This window comes from Nanorana parkeri, unplaced genomic scaffold, assembly GCF_000935625.1.
Source record: "Nanorana parkeri isolate BGI_ZX_2015 unplaced genomic scaffold, ASM93562v1 scaffold399, whole genome shotgun sequence".
NCBI classification, from domain to species: domain Eukaryota; kingdom Metazoa; phylum Chordata; class Amphibia; order Anura; family Dicroglossidae; genus Nanorana; species Nanorana parkeri.
In genome coordinates, this window is record NW_017306667.1 from 1,133,384 (window position 1) to 1,150,253 (window position 16,870).

General features: G+C 42.9%; 1 protein-coding gene across 1 annotated transcript in view; it reads right to left on the reverse strand.

Moving 5' to 3' along the window:
• Positions 1-11,030, reverse strand: part of IRAK4 (interleukin 1 receptor associated kinase 4) — a 19,012-nt gene extending 7,982 nt beyond the window's left edge. The window contains 4 exon segments of the mRNA XM_018559492.1: positions 866-1,055; positions 4,984-5,127; positions 6,992-7,137; positions 10,864-11,030. Coding sequence (XP_018414994.1) covers positions 866-1,055; positions 4,984-5,127; positions 6,992-7,137; positions 10,864-11,024 — 641 coding nt within the window. The 5' untranslated portion in view covers positions 11,025-11,030.
• Positions 11,031-16,870: the final 5,840 nt, after the last annotated feature.

The following is a 16,870-nucleotide window of genomic DNA, read 5'->3' on the forward strand; positions in this document are numbered from 1 at the left end:
AAGTGATGAAGTTGCATCATTCCCTCCCTCCTGCATTGCCTAAACCGTTATGCTTGTGAGGCCTGATTCTGTTAATGGCGAAAGCTGGGCTAAAACACATTTGGAGACAGCAGGATGGGCAAGCAAGTCCTCTAATGTAAAAAGGGGGGGGGGGTGTATTCCCTGGAGCTCCGATATATCAAATGTATCCCTTCTTGTATAATTGGGACTGGTCATCAAGGTCATGTAACCAAAAAATATGAGCACAAAAAAAAGCAACAGTGTTCCAAGTGGTTATTTATTTGAAAACATCAAAGTATCGCACCAATAATACCGCCTCTCAATAGTTTCGTAAAAGAACAATGTTGTTCATAGCACTCATGCATTCATTCATTCATCCTATGGGCCCCACACAGTCTACGGCAATAAATATCTTCAAGGTACAAGGGAGATAGTACTCCCAGTTTAACACCTGATTCCTATCGGTAATTATGTCCCTGTTTAGCGATGATGTTTAGCTCAGAGAAGATAGATCTTGTGCATCTACTTAGGGATATAACTATGACCAGTTCTTTTTGGCAGATGATACATCCAAAAATATAGTGGGTGAAATCTGTTAATCGGTTGTTAGGGAGAGGAAGTCTCTATGGATAGTGCACTTAAAGATAAAAGCGGTCCATCTGGGGCATGTATGTCTGCATTGGCCTCCGTGTGTCGATACCTTTCGTAGATCTATTTGTTAGGGGATCTTAATCACATTAATAAATTCCTCCTGTTGTTGAATTTATTCAAGGGGGAGACCTGTGCGGGACCAGTTGGTAATAGGTAGCAGTCGACCGTGCTCACAGTTAGTTGTCTTGCACCCCTCCTTTTTGGGTCTGGGAACTTTTGTAGTTCAGCGTTGATAAGACATACTATTGTCAGTTTTTTTACTGCCACTCTTTCAGACTTTAGTTGTCCTTGAAAAACCACTCCAAAACCCCCCTCTCCAATTTTATTGCCTCCTTGAGAAACTGGACGATCATCAAAATTTCTTGTAATTCTTTTCAGTTCATTAAAGGAGAAAATACCAAACCCTGTAAAATCGAAATACATCAAAAATAATGGATTAAAAGCATATGGCTGATGCATACATAACATAATACAACAAAAATAAATAGAATCAAATGACCTCAGATACAAATACAACAGGTATAGCGATGATAAATCAGTAGTGGTATTTACTATATGCTAGATTTCCTTTAAAAAAATAAATACATTACAAATAAATAAAATGCTCTTTGTACAGCCATATGAAACTAAGGGCAGTGCAGATGATGAAGCTGCTCCTGCCAAAACTCCTCCTTCTTGTTTACCAGCTGTGTGAACATTTCATTGTATACGCCATTTCTCTTCACTTTGTCTGTTCTATTATTGGCTTACCGAGTCTCTAGTAGGCTTATAAACATAAAAAATGTTAAAGTGTACCCCCTTTAAAGAAAAAACGAAGTAGCATCGCAAGAACTAAATTGAGACAGTCTAAGGGTTCTGAATAAAATATACAGAGGTTTATTTTAAATTTTTACAAGGGCCCTGTGAATTCTAGCTATGCATTTGAATAAAGTATGTTGGCAAGAAATAGTTGAAAATGTATGCAACACAACCTGCAATAGAGCATGACCGCACCAGATCAATTCTAAATCCAAGTTATTAAAGCATGCAAAGCCACATAACAATCATTTGGTCTATCAAAATAACTATTTATGTGTTTGCTTGAATCTTGCCCCAGTACTTCAGCCTAATCTTAAAAAAGATAAGCAAGCTTCTTTTGTAGCTTCATAAGTGATATAAAAAAAAAAAAACAATATTCTTATATGCAGTCATGGAAATATTATATGACCTTTAAAACAGAACTAAAGCCAAATCTTTTAGCTGTAGTCCTTTTTTGGGGTCAGTGGAGTACATTTACTAATGTACCCAAAGTCAGCATCTCAAGGGCTACTACCCGCTAATTACTGACAGCGCAGAGCCGCCCAGCCGCAGACTGAATGTTACATTGTGGTATCCTTATTCCTCATGCTCATTTATACAAAGCCTCATCCTCACTATGTCACAGCTAAAAACAGGTCTGACCAAAGGAAAAGCTAGTTTGTTAGTTGTTCCCCCATTACTGAACCGTTCTATTAGTCAGCACGATGAGACCCCTTTCATACAGGCGTACCGATCAGGTCCACCTGCCAGTTTTTTAAGTGGACCCAATCTGATGCCCAATGTAAGTCTATGGGCAGACGTGTGTCCGTTTACATCCGGTTGCCCCCGCCTCTGTCCAGGTCCAGAAAAACAAACTGAACAGTGTTTTGCCAGACCTGATCAGATGTAATCTGATATAAACGGACACATGTCCATTTACATCCCATTTCCCATAGACAGACATGGGGTCCGGTCATTTCAGCTTTTTTCTTCATTGCAAGATGGAGGAAAAAACTGGATGGACACGGAAGTCATAGCAGTAACATCTGATTGGTACCATTCCGATCTGGATGCATGCATGGACCCCCTCCTTATCAGGTAGTGTGAAAGGGGCCTAAGGAGTAAGTGAGCACAGACAAACACTTTGTGCAGTTTAAAGTACACCTATAGCCAAACTTTTTTTTCCAGGTTTGGATAGAGCAGGACAGGGGTAGACAACCTCAGCACTCCAGTGTTAAAATTATAAGTCTTATGATGCATTACAAGATTCTGACAGCCACAGGAGTGTCAAGGTCGCCTGTCCCTGGAGTAGGAAATGGTTAAAACCATTAGGTGTTTTATTGTTGCTTGTGTCCCATTAGCAAAATATCCCTTCACTTTCTCTCCCATAGACACGGGAAACCTTTATAAATTGAGGGGAAATCTCCTGTCATTCATCATTGGAAAAGATTGAAAGATCTAGGGCTGGATTTCCATTTCGGGCACCTGTAGGCACCATTGAAAATCTGTTTAGCCTGAGCCAGCGCCCTTACCTGTTGCGGGATCAATCGGCTTTCACACATGATGCAGAGAAGGACCCCGGCATCACAAAAGGCTGTCCACATCAGACAGGCGTTTTATAGGGCAGCCTTACGCAGCGCTGGAGTCCTTCCCTGCATTTGCAGAAGCTGGCGGTTCCTGTGGGTGCCACTGGTCTTGGAGCGGCCTAGGGTGCATTTTGTGCAGAATGCACTCTCCTTGCTATTGCTGGTGGTGTATCTTGACACAACACCGGCCATTAGGCAGAGTAGGTACCTGCATTGAGGGCATGTGTAGGCATGTGAATACTCTGCCTAATGGTAAATCTGGCCCTGGAAAGATCTCTCCTCTATTCCTGTTTTGGCAACACCTGTAAAATTTCTGATTTCCATCTTTTTCTGTCCTAATTAAAATTGTAACCAGGACATATGGAGAGGGTAAATCTCACGGACAGCAATGAATACCTCACACAACTTCTAACACTTCCACACTCTATCCGAAAGGAAAACAAAAGTTTGGGCTTTAGATATTAGCGAACATTTGCATATACTTTTCTTATTTATATAGACTAAGTAAGGGTTAGAACTTGTAAGGCTTTTAGTCCCACCTGGGTCCTTGTTGGTAAATGGTCCCCTACTTCTTGTCGCAGTGGTCCCTTCCTCTACAAAGTTGGGAAGATTATTATTTGAACTTCCAATTGCTAATCTGACTGACTGCGAACATTGTTCGTAACAGATAAGTGCTGTCCATTAGAGCTGGCAGGGATCTGAAGGGAATTTTGCAATAATAATAATAATAATATACATGCCAGCTTCTAGCTAATTATGTCTGGTAACCCATGCACTAGCGTTTGCAGCACTTATGTTGACAAACATGCTGTGTAGTGAATTTTGTATGGCGATAGAATGGCTGGTAATTTATGTCCATAAAGAGAACTACATTTCAGCTTCAGTGCTTTTCTAGGACCCACTACAAGCTACTTTTACTTATCACCACAGAATGGTGCAATAAATGGGCCTTTTGGATAATTTGTGAAGTGACTGCAAGCAAACCTTTCATTTGCCCCTTCATGTAAAGCAACAGGTTTCCTTTAACCTCCCTATACCCAGCAGAATATATGCCTTGCCTTCATTCCCCAGCTGCATTCAGCATAGGAAGCCAAAGGAAATATCCAGTACGTTTGGGTATGGTGTACCATGTGACTATGATGGGTGCTGTATAACTGTCAGAAATATTTAAGACAAGATATGGGGTATGTGGATAACAATATTGCCATTATTGGGTGGGTAAGGGTTTTTCTAGGTTGTAAGAATTTATATGATGCCAACTAACAAAATCTGCCATTTTCTTTGGCTCTTTTTGGAAAAAGCACAAGTTCTCAATCCATTGTGAAAAGCGTTCAGGTTGGACTGGTACAGAACAGTCCTGGGCAGGTAAACTATGTTTGCTGCATGCCTTTCAAGGGTTCATTTTCAATAATATCTGGAGTGTTTCTTTGATTCTCTCCCATTGGTAAAAGTGTTAACTGGTTGTATTTAGCAATTTCCATGGATGATTTCAATACATTATTCTTCTTGTAATTAGTTCACAGTTCATTAATTGTTTTCTCACTTCTTCTGCCAGTAAAATAAGAGGGTAGAATAGAGGAAATATAACCTTTGAGGTGGATTACTATTTTTTCTTATATTCCGCAATACTCTATAGGTCAAACTCAACTCAGAATACCATCTTTATAGGAGCACTGTAGTTATGCTGTTGTATTTATTGGGTAACTTGACTAAATACCACTCAGTGAAGGGGACTAAGTGCTCTCTGTCACGTTTGTGCCTCTATCTCAAAATAGAAAATATTATCTTTACTTACTTGTTTTGAAAAATGAATACAAACAACAGACATGTATCTTTTGAATTCCAGCCTAGAAGCTTTAAGTAATTTAAAATGAGAATGCAGGATCTGGTCAGACAAATATTCATGTATGTGATAGCCACAGAACAATAGGATGCAGGCTGACCTTGTACAATTTTAAAAGTGCAATACCTGTCTCTTCATCATTCTCCTCTGGATCTATGCTTTGACAAACAGGGTTTCCATGATTGGTTTGGTTACATTTTTCAGGTGTGGTCTGCTTTTTCTCCAAATCGCCGATAGGGATTGTTGGGCAGGCAGAACTTGTTTCTTGATCTGTTCAAATGCAAAGATAAACCAAAACATGATGCATGGTTAGATCTTATGTACACAGAAGTGTTTCTAGGGTCCTAAAACAGCATTCATCTTATGTATACCAGAGTGCTTATATGGTCCTAAAACGGCACAGAGCACCTTGACTAAAATGTTGGAGGGTTTGTAGTATACCATGATAAAAAGTGGGTGACATTTCTCCTCCTCCACTCAAATCACTTTGTGCACTCTCTTTTCCCTGCAAGCTCCCCAGTAGTCTTTACAATATGCTACTCATGTACACTCTCCCTCTATAGAGTGATACGGAATGAGAGTGTATGACCTTAGGGTGTAAATCAGCACTGGAAATGCGGACCAAGGTAGTTCACCTGCTTTTCACTCTGCCAAGGCTACCAGCACTTTATGGATGAGCCAGATGGAGCCTAGAACCATTTGGAACAATAAACAAAAAATGTTTTTCCTGTTTTCCTGTTTAATTCATTGGCATTAAAAATCCTCTATGGATCAGATCTCTAATTCCATACACATAATGATATGACTGAACATAAAAAGGACATGAATGACAAAATAAATCATAAATCAATTAATATAGCAAAAGTGTAATGTGCATATAATATGTATCATTGTAAATCTCAAACTTGTTTTCTTTTTGTGCTAGATATGTGTTTACAGGTCCATGGCCGTCTCTTTTTTTTTTTGCAACATGCCTGAAGCTGAAAAAAAAGTTGCACTCACCTAGTCCTTGGAGCTGACTTGTTCTTAGACTGGTCCCAGGAGCCTCTCTCCCCCTCCACTGCAGTGGTCTAAGGTCCTGTAAATCATCACAAGAGGACACTGAGGGACATACCATCTCTGCACCAAAGGAAGAAACTGGCTTCAAGGACTAGAGTAACAGCCAGCCCGCTCCGCAGTTCAGGTGAGTGGAACTTTTATTTAAGTACTTAGACAGAAAGAAGCATTTAACCTTTCGCTGTTCGGGGGTAGCCCAACTGCAAGGGTTAAAGGAGAACTATGAGGTGAGTGATTTACCCTCATCCTCATAGTTAGAGCCAACGTGTGACATTTAACTGTCAAACATCGGCTCTATTGATCGGGAAGTCAGGAAACACATACTGCCGCTCGCTTCCCGATCATCTCCCTTGCAGAGAGCGGTGACTCTCAGTCACCGTTGCCCGCAGGGATTCACCCCTCGAGCGCTGACTGGAGGGATGTACAAGGGAGGGGGGGTGGGCACAGCTGGCTCTGCCTCTAGATAGTCAATTAGCCAGTTGGGTGACCTCAATAGTATTGTCGGGATCTGTTCCGGCTGCGGCGCTCTCAGCATATAGCGGCAATAGCCTGCTATATACTGAGCTTTGGGTCCTCCCGTGACCCTAGGGAGAACTATGTGAAGAAAAGGTTACCCCATAGTTCTCTTTTAAGAACACTTTTGCCCAGAGTTCTTTAAGGATACAAAAAGGTAGGGATTGTAGGCTTGCAGTAACAATGAGACAGGTGATCTCATCACTCAGCCCATTCTTCCTGTCAGCAATCTCCCTCTCTTAGAACAACTGCACACTGCAGCAGAGCGCTATTGGGTGAGACTGCTACTTTTCCCTATTGCAGGTTGAGTACTGCTGTACAGGTAAAGTACAGTAAACGCAAATTCAGGCACCCATAATGGTTTGAATTTAAAATATATGTAGCAGAGTCGTTGTCTTATTGAGAGAACTGGCCAAGTGGTTTAAAGTGTAATTATTTCCTGTGAGTCCTAGGTTACAAAGCATCAACAAGGTCTCTTTCTCTTCTTTTTTTTTTTTTAACACGCCAACTTTAATTTTATTGTAACCCTTGATTCTGTAATCTTTACAAATGGCAAAAGAATTACCACAGAGCAAAACTGAAGCGGCGGTCAAAAAATTATTCTTCCGAAGTAGGTCAGTGAGATCGCGGACGGTGCAGTTTGTGGTCCCCCAGTCATAAAGTAATTCTTGCGTTGGACTTTTTCCCTTTTGGATGCTTCCTTCAAATCGCCTTCCAAATAAGGTAAAAATATAAATAAATTATAAATCAATGATATCAAATACATAAAGTAAATAAATTACCTATGCATAAGAAAACATGCAACACCACGCACAGTAAAATAACAACATAAATAAAATATTTAAGAAAACAAAACAAAAAACAGAACAAATTATTCAGCATTAGAACTTTTTATGCAATAAAACTAAGACATATGATACACCAAAGATTTTATGACGATAAGTGATTTCATGGCATATATACACTGAGTGGCCAGATTATTATGACCACCTGACGTTTGTAGGCAAATTAGCTATAATTTTGGGCTGAAGTTGCTAGAGGGCCAGACCATTATAAATAGGGAAGCAGGTTGTTTACCACGACAGTAGAAGGGATTTTTTTCTGAAGATATGGGTAAACAACGCGATTTAACAGCCTTTGAACGTGGGATGATTGTTGGCGCTCGGAGCCATGGAGCGAGTATCAGCAAAACAGCAGAATTCGTGAAATGTTCAAGAGCAGCTGTTGTTAAAGTGTTTAAAGACTGGGCTGTCAGCCAAAAATCTGGGTCTGAACGTGCGAATTGTGGCCGTCAGCGACTAGTCAATGTTAGGGCAGAACGGAGAGTGGCAAGACTGGTACAAGACAACAAAAGGGCAACAGTACAGTGTCAGATTCCTTGCATCACCTTTCAACATCTCGTGGAGTCACGAGGCGGCCCAACAAAGTCATCTCGTGGAGTTATCTCGTGGCCCAACGAAGTACTGATTAGGTGGTCATAATAATCTGGCCACTCAGTGTACAATAAAAAAATGAATGCCCAGGCATTGAAACAAATGTTTCCCTTAAGTTGCCTTTCAAATAAAATGATAAATGCAAGCTTTACATAGAGACTATCAAACACATTAATCAGAGTAAATAAATAACCTATACACAATAGCACCATGCACAGCAAGATAACAAAAAAAAAATACATAATAAGAGCACAGCACAAACATTGAGCAAGAAAACATGGTATGCTTTAAGATTGATACAAATTACATACCAAAGATGTTACAAATATAAGTGATACAAAATAATGATAAAGAATACTAAGCAGCATAGATACAATAAAAAACCCAGACAATTATACAAATGCTGGTTTAAAAGTAGTGTACTTTAGGTAAGGTAAACAAACACTATGGGGTCTATTTATACAAAATTTGCAGATCCATTGGCTGTATGAATCTCTGTGAATGTTCATCCTGTGCAAATGAATGCAGAAAAAGAATGTTCTTGTTATATTTTCTTTACAAGTTGAATGTACATCAATCAGCCATAACATTATGACCACTGAGAGGTGAAGTGAATTAAGCTAGCCATACACCTTACAATTATCTGCAGATTTCCTGTGGTCAGATGGAAAAGGTGGAACAGATTCCTCCATCTACACTTAACTGTGTGTATGGAGTAATCTCCACCTGGGCCAATCTGTTGCACTTTTTCCATCTGACCACAGAAAATATGCAGATAATTGTAAGGTGTATGGGCACCTTAACCTCGATCATGTTGTTAAAATGACACCTGAAAGTTGATGGGATATATTAGGCAGCAAGTGAACATTTTGTCCCTGAGGTTGATGTGTTGGAAGCAGAAACGGGCAGAAATGGTCAAGGGTAAGGATTTGAGTGACTTTGACAAGGGGCAAATTGTGATGGCTAGACGACTGGGTCAGAACAACTCCAAAACTGCAGCTCTAGTGGGATGTTCCCTATCTGCAGTGGTCAGGACCTACCAAAAGTGGTCCAGGGAAGGAAAACCGGGGAACCCGGTGACAAGGTCATGGGCACCCAAGGCTCACTGATGCACGTGGGAAGCGAAGTCTGGCCCATGTAGCCCAATCCAATAGAAGAACTACGGTAGCTCAGATTTCTAAAAAAGTTTATGCTTGTTCTGATAGAAGGGTATCTGAACACACAGTACATCACAGTTTATTGCATATGGAGCTGTGTTGCCGCAGACTGGTCAGGGTGCCCATGCTGACCAGTGTCCAGTGCCAAAAGCACCTACAATGGGCATGTGAGCATCGGAACTGGACCAGGAAGCAATGGAAGAAGGTGGCCTGGTTGGAAGAATCACATTTTCTTTTACAACATGTGGAGGGCAGAGTACATGTCTGTCCCTTACCTGGGGAAGAGACGGCACCAAAATGCATTATGAGAAAAAGGCAAGCCGGCGGAGACAGTGTGATGCTTTGGGCAATGTTCTGCTCAGAAATTTTGGGTCCTGTCATTTATGTGGATGATACTTTGAAATGTACCACCTACCTAAACATTGTTGCTGACCAAGTACACCCCTTCATGGAAACGGTATTTTCTGATGGCAATGGCCTCTTTCAGCAGGATAAGGCACCCTAGAAAAATGGTTAATGAATGGTTTGAGGAACACAATGACGAGTCAGAGGTGTTGACTTGGCCTCCATATTCTCCAGATCCCAATCCAATCCAGCATCTGTGGAATGTGCTGGAAAAACAAGTCCGATCTTTAGAGGCCCCACCTCACAACTTACAGGACTTAAAGGATCTGCTACTGACAGCTTGGTGCCAGATACCACAGCAAACCTTCAGAGGTCTAGTGGAGTCTATGCCTCCATAGGTCAGGGCTGTTTTGGTCGCAAAAGGGGGACCTATTCAGTATTAAAGGAGAACTATGGGGTTGTCTTTTCCCCATAGTTCTCCTTAGGGTAACGGGAGGACACAAACTAGCGTCCTCCCGTCACCCTAGGCTCAGTATACCGCGAGCTGTAGCTCGCAGTATACTGAGACGCCGCAGTATACCGCGAGCTGCTGCTCGCGGTATACTGAGACACCGCAGCTGAAGCGGATCTCGACAATTGTGCCGGGATCCACCCTGCTGCGTGACTGACAGCTGGCTCTGCCTATCTAGAGACAGAGCCAGCTGTACCCGCCCCCTCCCCCGTCCGATCCACCAGCCAGCGCTGGCGGATCGGAGCGGGGAATCCAGCCCCTCCCCTGTCATGGCAGAGAGCCGTGACAGGATCGAGAGGTGAGCGAACGCCGTTATGTGTTCGCTCACCTCCCGATCTACTGAGCCGACCTGTGACAGTCTCATTGTCACAGGTCGGCTAGAACTATGAAACTGTGAAAAGCACTCACCTCATAGTTCTCCTTTAAGCAGGTGGTCATAATGTTATGGCTGATCGGTGTATAGTCAAATGTCATCTTGTGTGTAATAATGGCCACTAGATGGACCTGAGGAGCACAGAAAATAAGTATTAGTATTTATTTCCTATGTTCCTTTGCACCATCTAGTGGCCATAATGTTGTATTAAAAGTTGACATTTAAAAATACATAAAGAAAATATATCAAGAACGTTAATTTTGTGTATCCATTAGCACAGAGCAAATATTCACATAAATTTGCAGGACCAGTAGTTCTGTGACTTGTTTAGAAATAGACCCCTAGGAGTATTAAGTATAAGCTGGCTGAGGAATAAAATACACAAAGGCTGATTCATACGGGCAAACAAAATTGTATTTGGTTAGTTTCTTCTTAGGCTGGATAACGAAAATCTAAAACCTGATTGGCCACTGAGGTAAACTGAGGTAAACTCACATTTTCCAATCAGCCCCATATTTTCAGAAATAGTTCTTTTTCTGACACTTGAAGCTGAATGGAGACATAGATTCAACTAAAGATAGCTCAACTGTATAAGAAGAATAAAAAATGGTTTCATACCGTATATGGAGCTGTGTGTATCGGGGTTCACCTGAAGCTTTTTGTATAGCCGTCGCTAACGTTTTCCATCCATCTTGTGGATCAAGAAAATCCGCCAGCTTTCTAAATAGCCCTGGGCCCAGGTTACGGACATAAGTGGACGATGTTACGGTGTTATTCATTTTCAGGTTCTGTAATAAAAAAATTATTTGGGTCACTTTGCCCTCCAAGGTGTATACTGCCAGCCTTCCAGTGCGGGTCATGGGGTAGAGTCTTCTGCATCATAAAAAAAGGCCCTTTTGGTGTAACTCTAAAAAGAGAAAATAAAACACAGCCACCACATGTAAGGATTGGGGTTCAAACACACAAATACCTGAGCAAGGCCAGTAGAGCCCCACTTCCTCCTCTAATTCTTAGGACTGTCAGAAGCCTCCAACGTGAGATATTTAACCATGTCAGGACCACCAGATGTACATATACGTCCTCATCCTGAAGTGGTTGTACCAAGATCATGGCTGCGGCTGCTATTGTTCTGGTGTTGTCTTTTTCAGCAGGCAATGTTTGTTGACTACAAGTGATCTGGGTGGCTCTCTCTTTCCATGTGCAGGGTGGCTGGTCTTATACCAGCCCCCTCCTGTAGTTTGCTGCAGGTAGGTGTGGCCTGTTGGGTCTTTCCTACAGCTCTGGTGTTCTCTGCACAGGCTAGGTACTGCAAAGTGATAATGTCACTGCTACTTTTACTAGGTAATAAGGGAGTTTGTAAAGGCATTTGGCGCACACAAAGTGGATTTATAGCCAGAGGCGTAACTAGAACCTACAGGGCCCCGGTGCAAGAAACCATGAAGGGCCCCAACCCCCCGCCGCCATGGCACTGTGTGGTTAACAGGACGGCTGCTGAGGTCCCCAGCAAACACGGGACCTCAGGCAGCCGCTTTAGTTAAAAAATTTAGTGTTCTGGACTGCAATACTGGTGGTGTGCTGGTGACATTTATTCATCTTTATGGTGTTCTGTCGAGAGCGCCGACCCAGTATCTGCGCTTACGTACCGACGGGATTAATGAGGAAACCAGCGTTTATTTACGAAGTATTAGTTTGTAATGGTTAATTGTGAACGGTAATATTATGCCATCCATGGCAGTAAATGATGGATGGCATATTATTAACAGTCACAATGAACAATTTAACCGAAATACTTTGTGAATAAATCCGGGTTCCCTCAATAATACTGGGCTGTGCGCAAGCGCAGATGCTGAGGGCGGCAAATTCGACTACGTCAGCGTTCTCAACAGAACACCGGTATCTGCGTTTAGTATCGGGGCATTTTCATGAGTATGAGTACACGAGAAAATGCCCAGTATTGGCACTGCTGTATTTCTACTTAAAAATATAATGCATTGCTGGGACTTGTAGTCCTACATAGTTGGTGCTATTCTGCATTGCTGTATAATCATCATACACCAATGCAGAATACCAGCAGCTATGCGGGACTACAAGTCCCAGCAATACATTATAATTAAAAAAACGGCACTGCAGAATATCACCAGCACCCCCCCCCCTTCCCGGTCCATATACTCACTCAATATACTCACCTGCCTGGCTGCTAGACTGGTCCCCGCAACCTCTCTCCCACTTTGGCGGTCTAAGGATCCGTGAGTCATCTTGCTAAGTGTATTAGATGTTAGGACCTCAAAGGATTTTCCACCACTGGAGCGGAGAGCAGCCCCAGGGACTGGTCTAGCAGCCAGACAGGACTGAGGTTCAGGTGAGTATATCTTTTTTTGTTTTTCTCGCTAGACACAAATGAGCACTTAACCTTTGCAGTGTGGGGGTAGCCCAACTGTAAGGGTTAAGTTCTGCTTTAATTTTACAAGAGAAGTGTGACAGTAGCCCCTTACACAATACTTGTATTATGATTTGGTGTGACCAATCCCATAAAGGCCAAGCTGCCCATACCTGACAATGGACTTAGCCAGAGCAGGAACACACACACCTTGCCCCGGTATGTGGGGGAGATATACACTTCACTCACCAGCCCGATCACAGCAGCTCACACAACTTCCATCACACAGTTGATCACTACAAGGGAAACAGTTCCGCATCCTCTGTTTGATTACACCACACTGGAAACTCCGTACACCTCACTGCTAGCACTCTTTGTGTGCCGCATCACTCCCCATTTCCTCCCGTTCAACAAGTCCGAGTACATTCATTGTGTACCTTTAAGAGGGCGTTTCTGACTGCTGGCTGTGGCGCCGGTGATTGGTTGGTGTAGGTGGAGCTGGGCGTGGTCTCTAAGCAGGAAGCTGCAGATGCTTAGAGGCTCCGTACAGTGAGGTTAGCCATGTGTATGGGAGGGTGTACGGTGTGGGAGCAATGTGCGGGGACTGATCTATATATGTATATATACAGAGGGGGATCTGGGGGTCACCGCAGTGCACAGAGCTTTATACTCAGGACTGTTTGTATGGGTGAATAGGGTAGCACAGGTCCTACACCAATGCATGGTCTCAGGGCTGGCAGCTGGTCCTAAGCACAAGGAGGGCATTGCGAGATTTAAAGGTTGGCCTCTCAGGCACTAAGGTACTGAATGGTGTGTCACGTGGGAGAGACAGGGGCGTGTCTTCCCTGATAGTAGGGTATTGCTGCATGTTCTGCCAACAGTGCAGAGAAAGGGGCAGTGATCACAGCTGTGGGGTCTACTCTCTGGAGGAGAGAGAGCTTATTTAAAGACCAAGTTTACTTTTCTGACCATATTTTATGTTACACCCATATTCAGAGTGTAACAGGACACATGGTCACATCACTCCCCCTGCTGCCCTTCCACTTACATGAATCGCAGAGGGTGTTTTTTTTTCCCCTCCATGGCTCCACCCACACAGCTGCATCATCCATTCACAGATGATTTGGAAGGATGTGTGAATAGAAAAACTACAAATCCCATCAGCCACCGCAGCAGAGGGACTTTCTCAATGGAATAGAAGTGCAGTGATGCCACCACACTTGTAGTCCATTTATTCTTCCTCCTGTCCCTGTTACTGAATGTCCATACCAAGGTAGACATGGGGTTGATCTATAAAACATCTGCCCAGCCATATGCAGTGCGAATGTCATTAAAAGAGAGCTGTGGGGTAAGCGTTTTTCCCATAGTTCTCTTTAGGGTGACGGGAGGACATATACTAGTGTCCTCCCGTGACCCAAAGCCCAGTATATAGCACTATATAGCCCTCCCCCATTCCTTCCTCCACTCAGCGCTAGAGGGGAGGGTGGGATCCCTGCAGGGAGCAGTGACTGACAGTCAACGTTCACTGGAGGGAGAAGTGGGTGGATCGGCTGCATGTTTCTGCTCACTTCACAATCAATAGAGCCTCCCCTGTCACGGCTCTCTGCCACCACAGGATCGAGAAGTGAGCAAGCGCCGGTATGTGTTCGCTCACTTCTCAATCTACTGAGCCGACCTGTGACAGATTCTTTGTCACAGGTCAGGTCGAACTATGAGGATGAAGGGAAATAACTTGCCTCATTATTTTCCTTTAATTCCTGCCATTAGATAGAGCTGAGGAGCATACACAATTCCTATGGTCTTTGGCTCCATCTAGTGGCAGGAAATAGAGAAAATGACTTGAAATGATATGAAAATTGTTAATATTTATGTGAGGTTTTTTTCTGATTGAGTTTATACATAGTTTACAGAGAAACTTCCTACCCCCCATGCTTTTTTTCTATTCCCCTTACATCTTTTACAGGGTTTTCTTAAGAAAAACGTACTCTAAAATCCAGCATTGTGCTGCTGCAATCCTATTGGTCTGCTGCTCTATGTTGGATCTTGCACCACCATCTTTCCTTCCTACAGAGCTGGCACTCTCTTCTGGGTTCTTGCAGCTGGCTCCCAATGGCACGCCACCAGGTCGGCCCTCCAGCTACTTGTTGTCGCAGATCCTGCTGCCTCCTAGGATACATTCTGGGGATATCCTAGGAAGCTAGAAAAGCAGGAACATCATTCTTGCCTAGGCAGGAAAGGAGACTGGGGGGGGGGGCTGCAGTAAAAAAAAAAGTGTGCAGAGTAGAGGAAAGAGTAATCTTTTGGTCCACTTTAAGCATAATTTTACTAAGGACTAAATCACCTCTGTTATCTTTAGTGAGGAAACAAATTCCACATTTTGCGATAAGTATTTTACAGAAGTACTTTACAGCAAATCTTGCACCCCAATAAAAAAACACTTACCAAAAGCTAAAAACACCCAAAGCATTAGAAGAATAAGGGTGTACATGTCTGTATGGCGTGCACACCATACGCCGATTGGGTCTTTTTACAGGCGTGCATGACGTACAGTCGTGTACGCCTGTCTGAATGAGCCCTAAAGGAGAAAATACTTTGGATACTTTGGATCCCAGTTTCCGGCCACTTCCTGTGAAGTAGCACATTCTTGCAGGATTGGAGTACTCTGCTTTCACAGTAGGCGCCATTGAGAATCAGTGATGCCATCATAACCTACAGGAAGTGGCCTGGAAGCTGAGGTCAGAGGTAGGTATTTTTTATTTGAATAATGTAGGTGGTTTTATCTTTTACCTAGTGTATTATTTTCAGCAATGGGACTTACTGATATGCTTTAAAGTGGAACTTCACTCAGCACAGGGGAAAATATAAGCAGCTACAAATACTGTAGAAGATGACTTAAAAAAAAAAAAAAAATCTACTTACTAGCCCATGGGGTCCAGAGATGTCTTCTTACATCCCAAAATCTCAGGTTTTGCTTCTCCCGCAACGCCATCTTGGATTTGGGAGCCGGTTAAGTGATCAGGAAGTGACAGATGGCTCTCAAATGAAAGATGGCTGCTGAAGCGCACGTTCACGGTTTGGTGGACTGCCATCTTGGATTTGGGAACCGGCTGGGTGATCAGGCATGGGCAGCCAGCTTTCAATTAAAAGTTGGCTGCTGATGTTTCACGTGTGCAGGCCGGGAGAGTGTCCAAAATCCTCCTGGGATACATGTCACCTCAGTGGGCCAAGTGTACATTATCCTTGTCTGGGTGAGCAATAAGGAAGTAACCTCCCCCCTTTCCAAAACAAAAACTTGCAAATACGTACCAGGAAGGGGGGTGAATTAATGTGTCCATACACTTGTTCAAATTTCGGCTGGTTTTTATCGTACCGGCCGAAACTCGCACAGTGTGCGGGGCTGTCGGCTCCCTTTCAGCCTGCATTCCGCGATCAGCTGATCGAAGGAGCCGGCTGGAAAATGTTCGATCGATCAGAGGCGACACCCAAAGAGCTGCCTGTTCTGATCGGGTATTCTGACAGGTGCCGGCAGCACCTGTCAGAATACAATGTAAACAGCGGGATATATCCATTCGACACGCTGTTTGTTTTGATGGAGGTCAGGTCAATTTTTTTCGTTCCGCCCACTTGTTGAAGGAAAAAAAATTATGGGTGTATGGCCAGCTTTAGAATGATGCCAAGTTTTTAAAGAAGAAAATGGCTTGTAAAAATAGAATGATTACGGAGACATAAATCAGTCAGGAGAGCATGACATAACCACATATCATAAATGCTACTTCGACATATAAATCAATTATAATTTTCTCTATAAATAACATAAGTAGAAAAAACAACAGGAGCCACATACCTCCACTCTCCAACCCCCAACACCTGCAGGTGCCTATACCTACTAAATAGGATTCGTACAGGTGTAACCCTTAATAGTGCAATACGCATATCACCCGAAAAAGGGCACTTTGTGGCAAAAGGTCCGCGAAATAAAGATGAGGAAAGAGATGCCAAGTTTTATAGTTGAGTAAAGGGCAACCTTAAGCAAAAAGAAAAGGTGTTGACCTAAACAACCAGGTACATTTTAACACAGTTCTAGTATAAGTTAGAGGCAATCACTTGACTACTGGCTAGTGGCCATGCAGTTGCTGGTCCTGTCTTTAGTATCTGCAGTCTACTCATGTATACACCAGATTCATATTTATTTTACATTGTTTGATATATTTGTGTGAACAGTCTGCTCTGTTTTTTTAGGTTATGCGT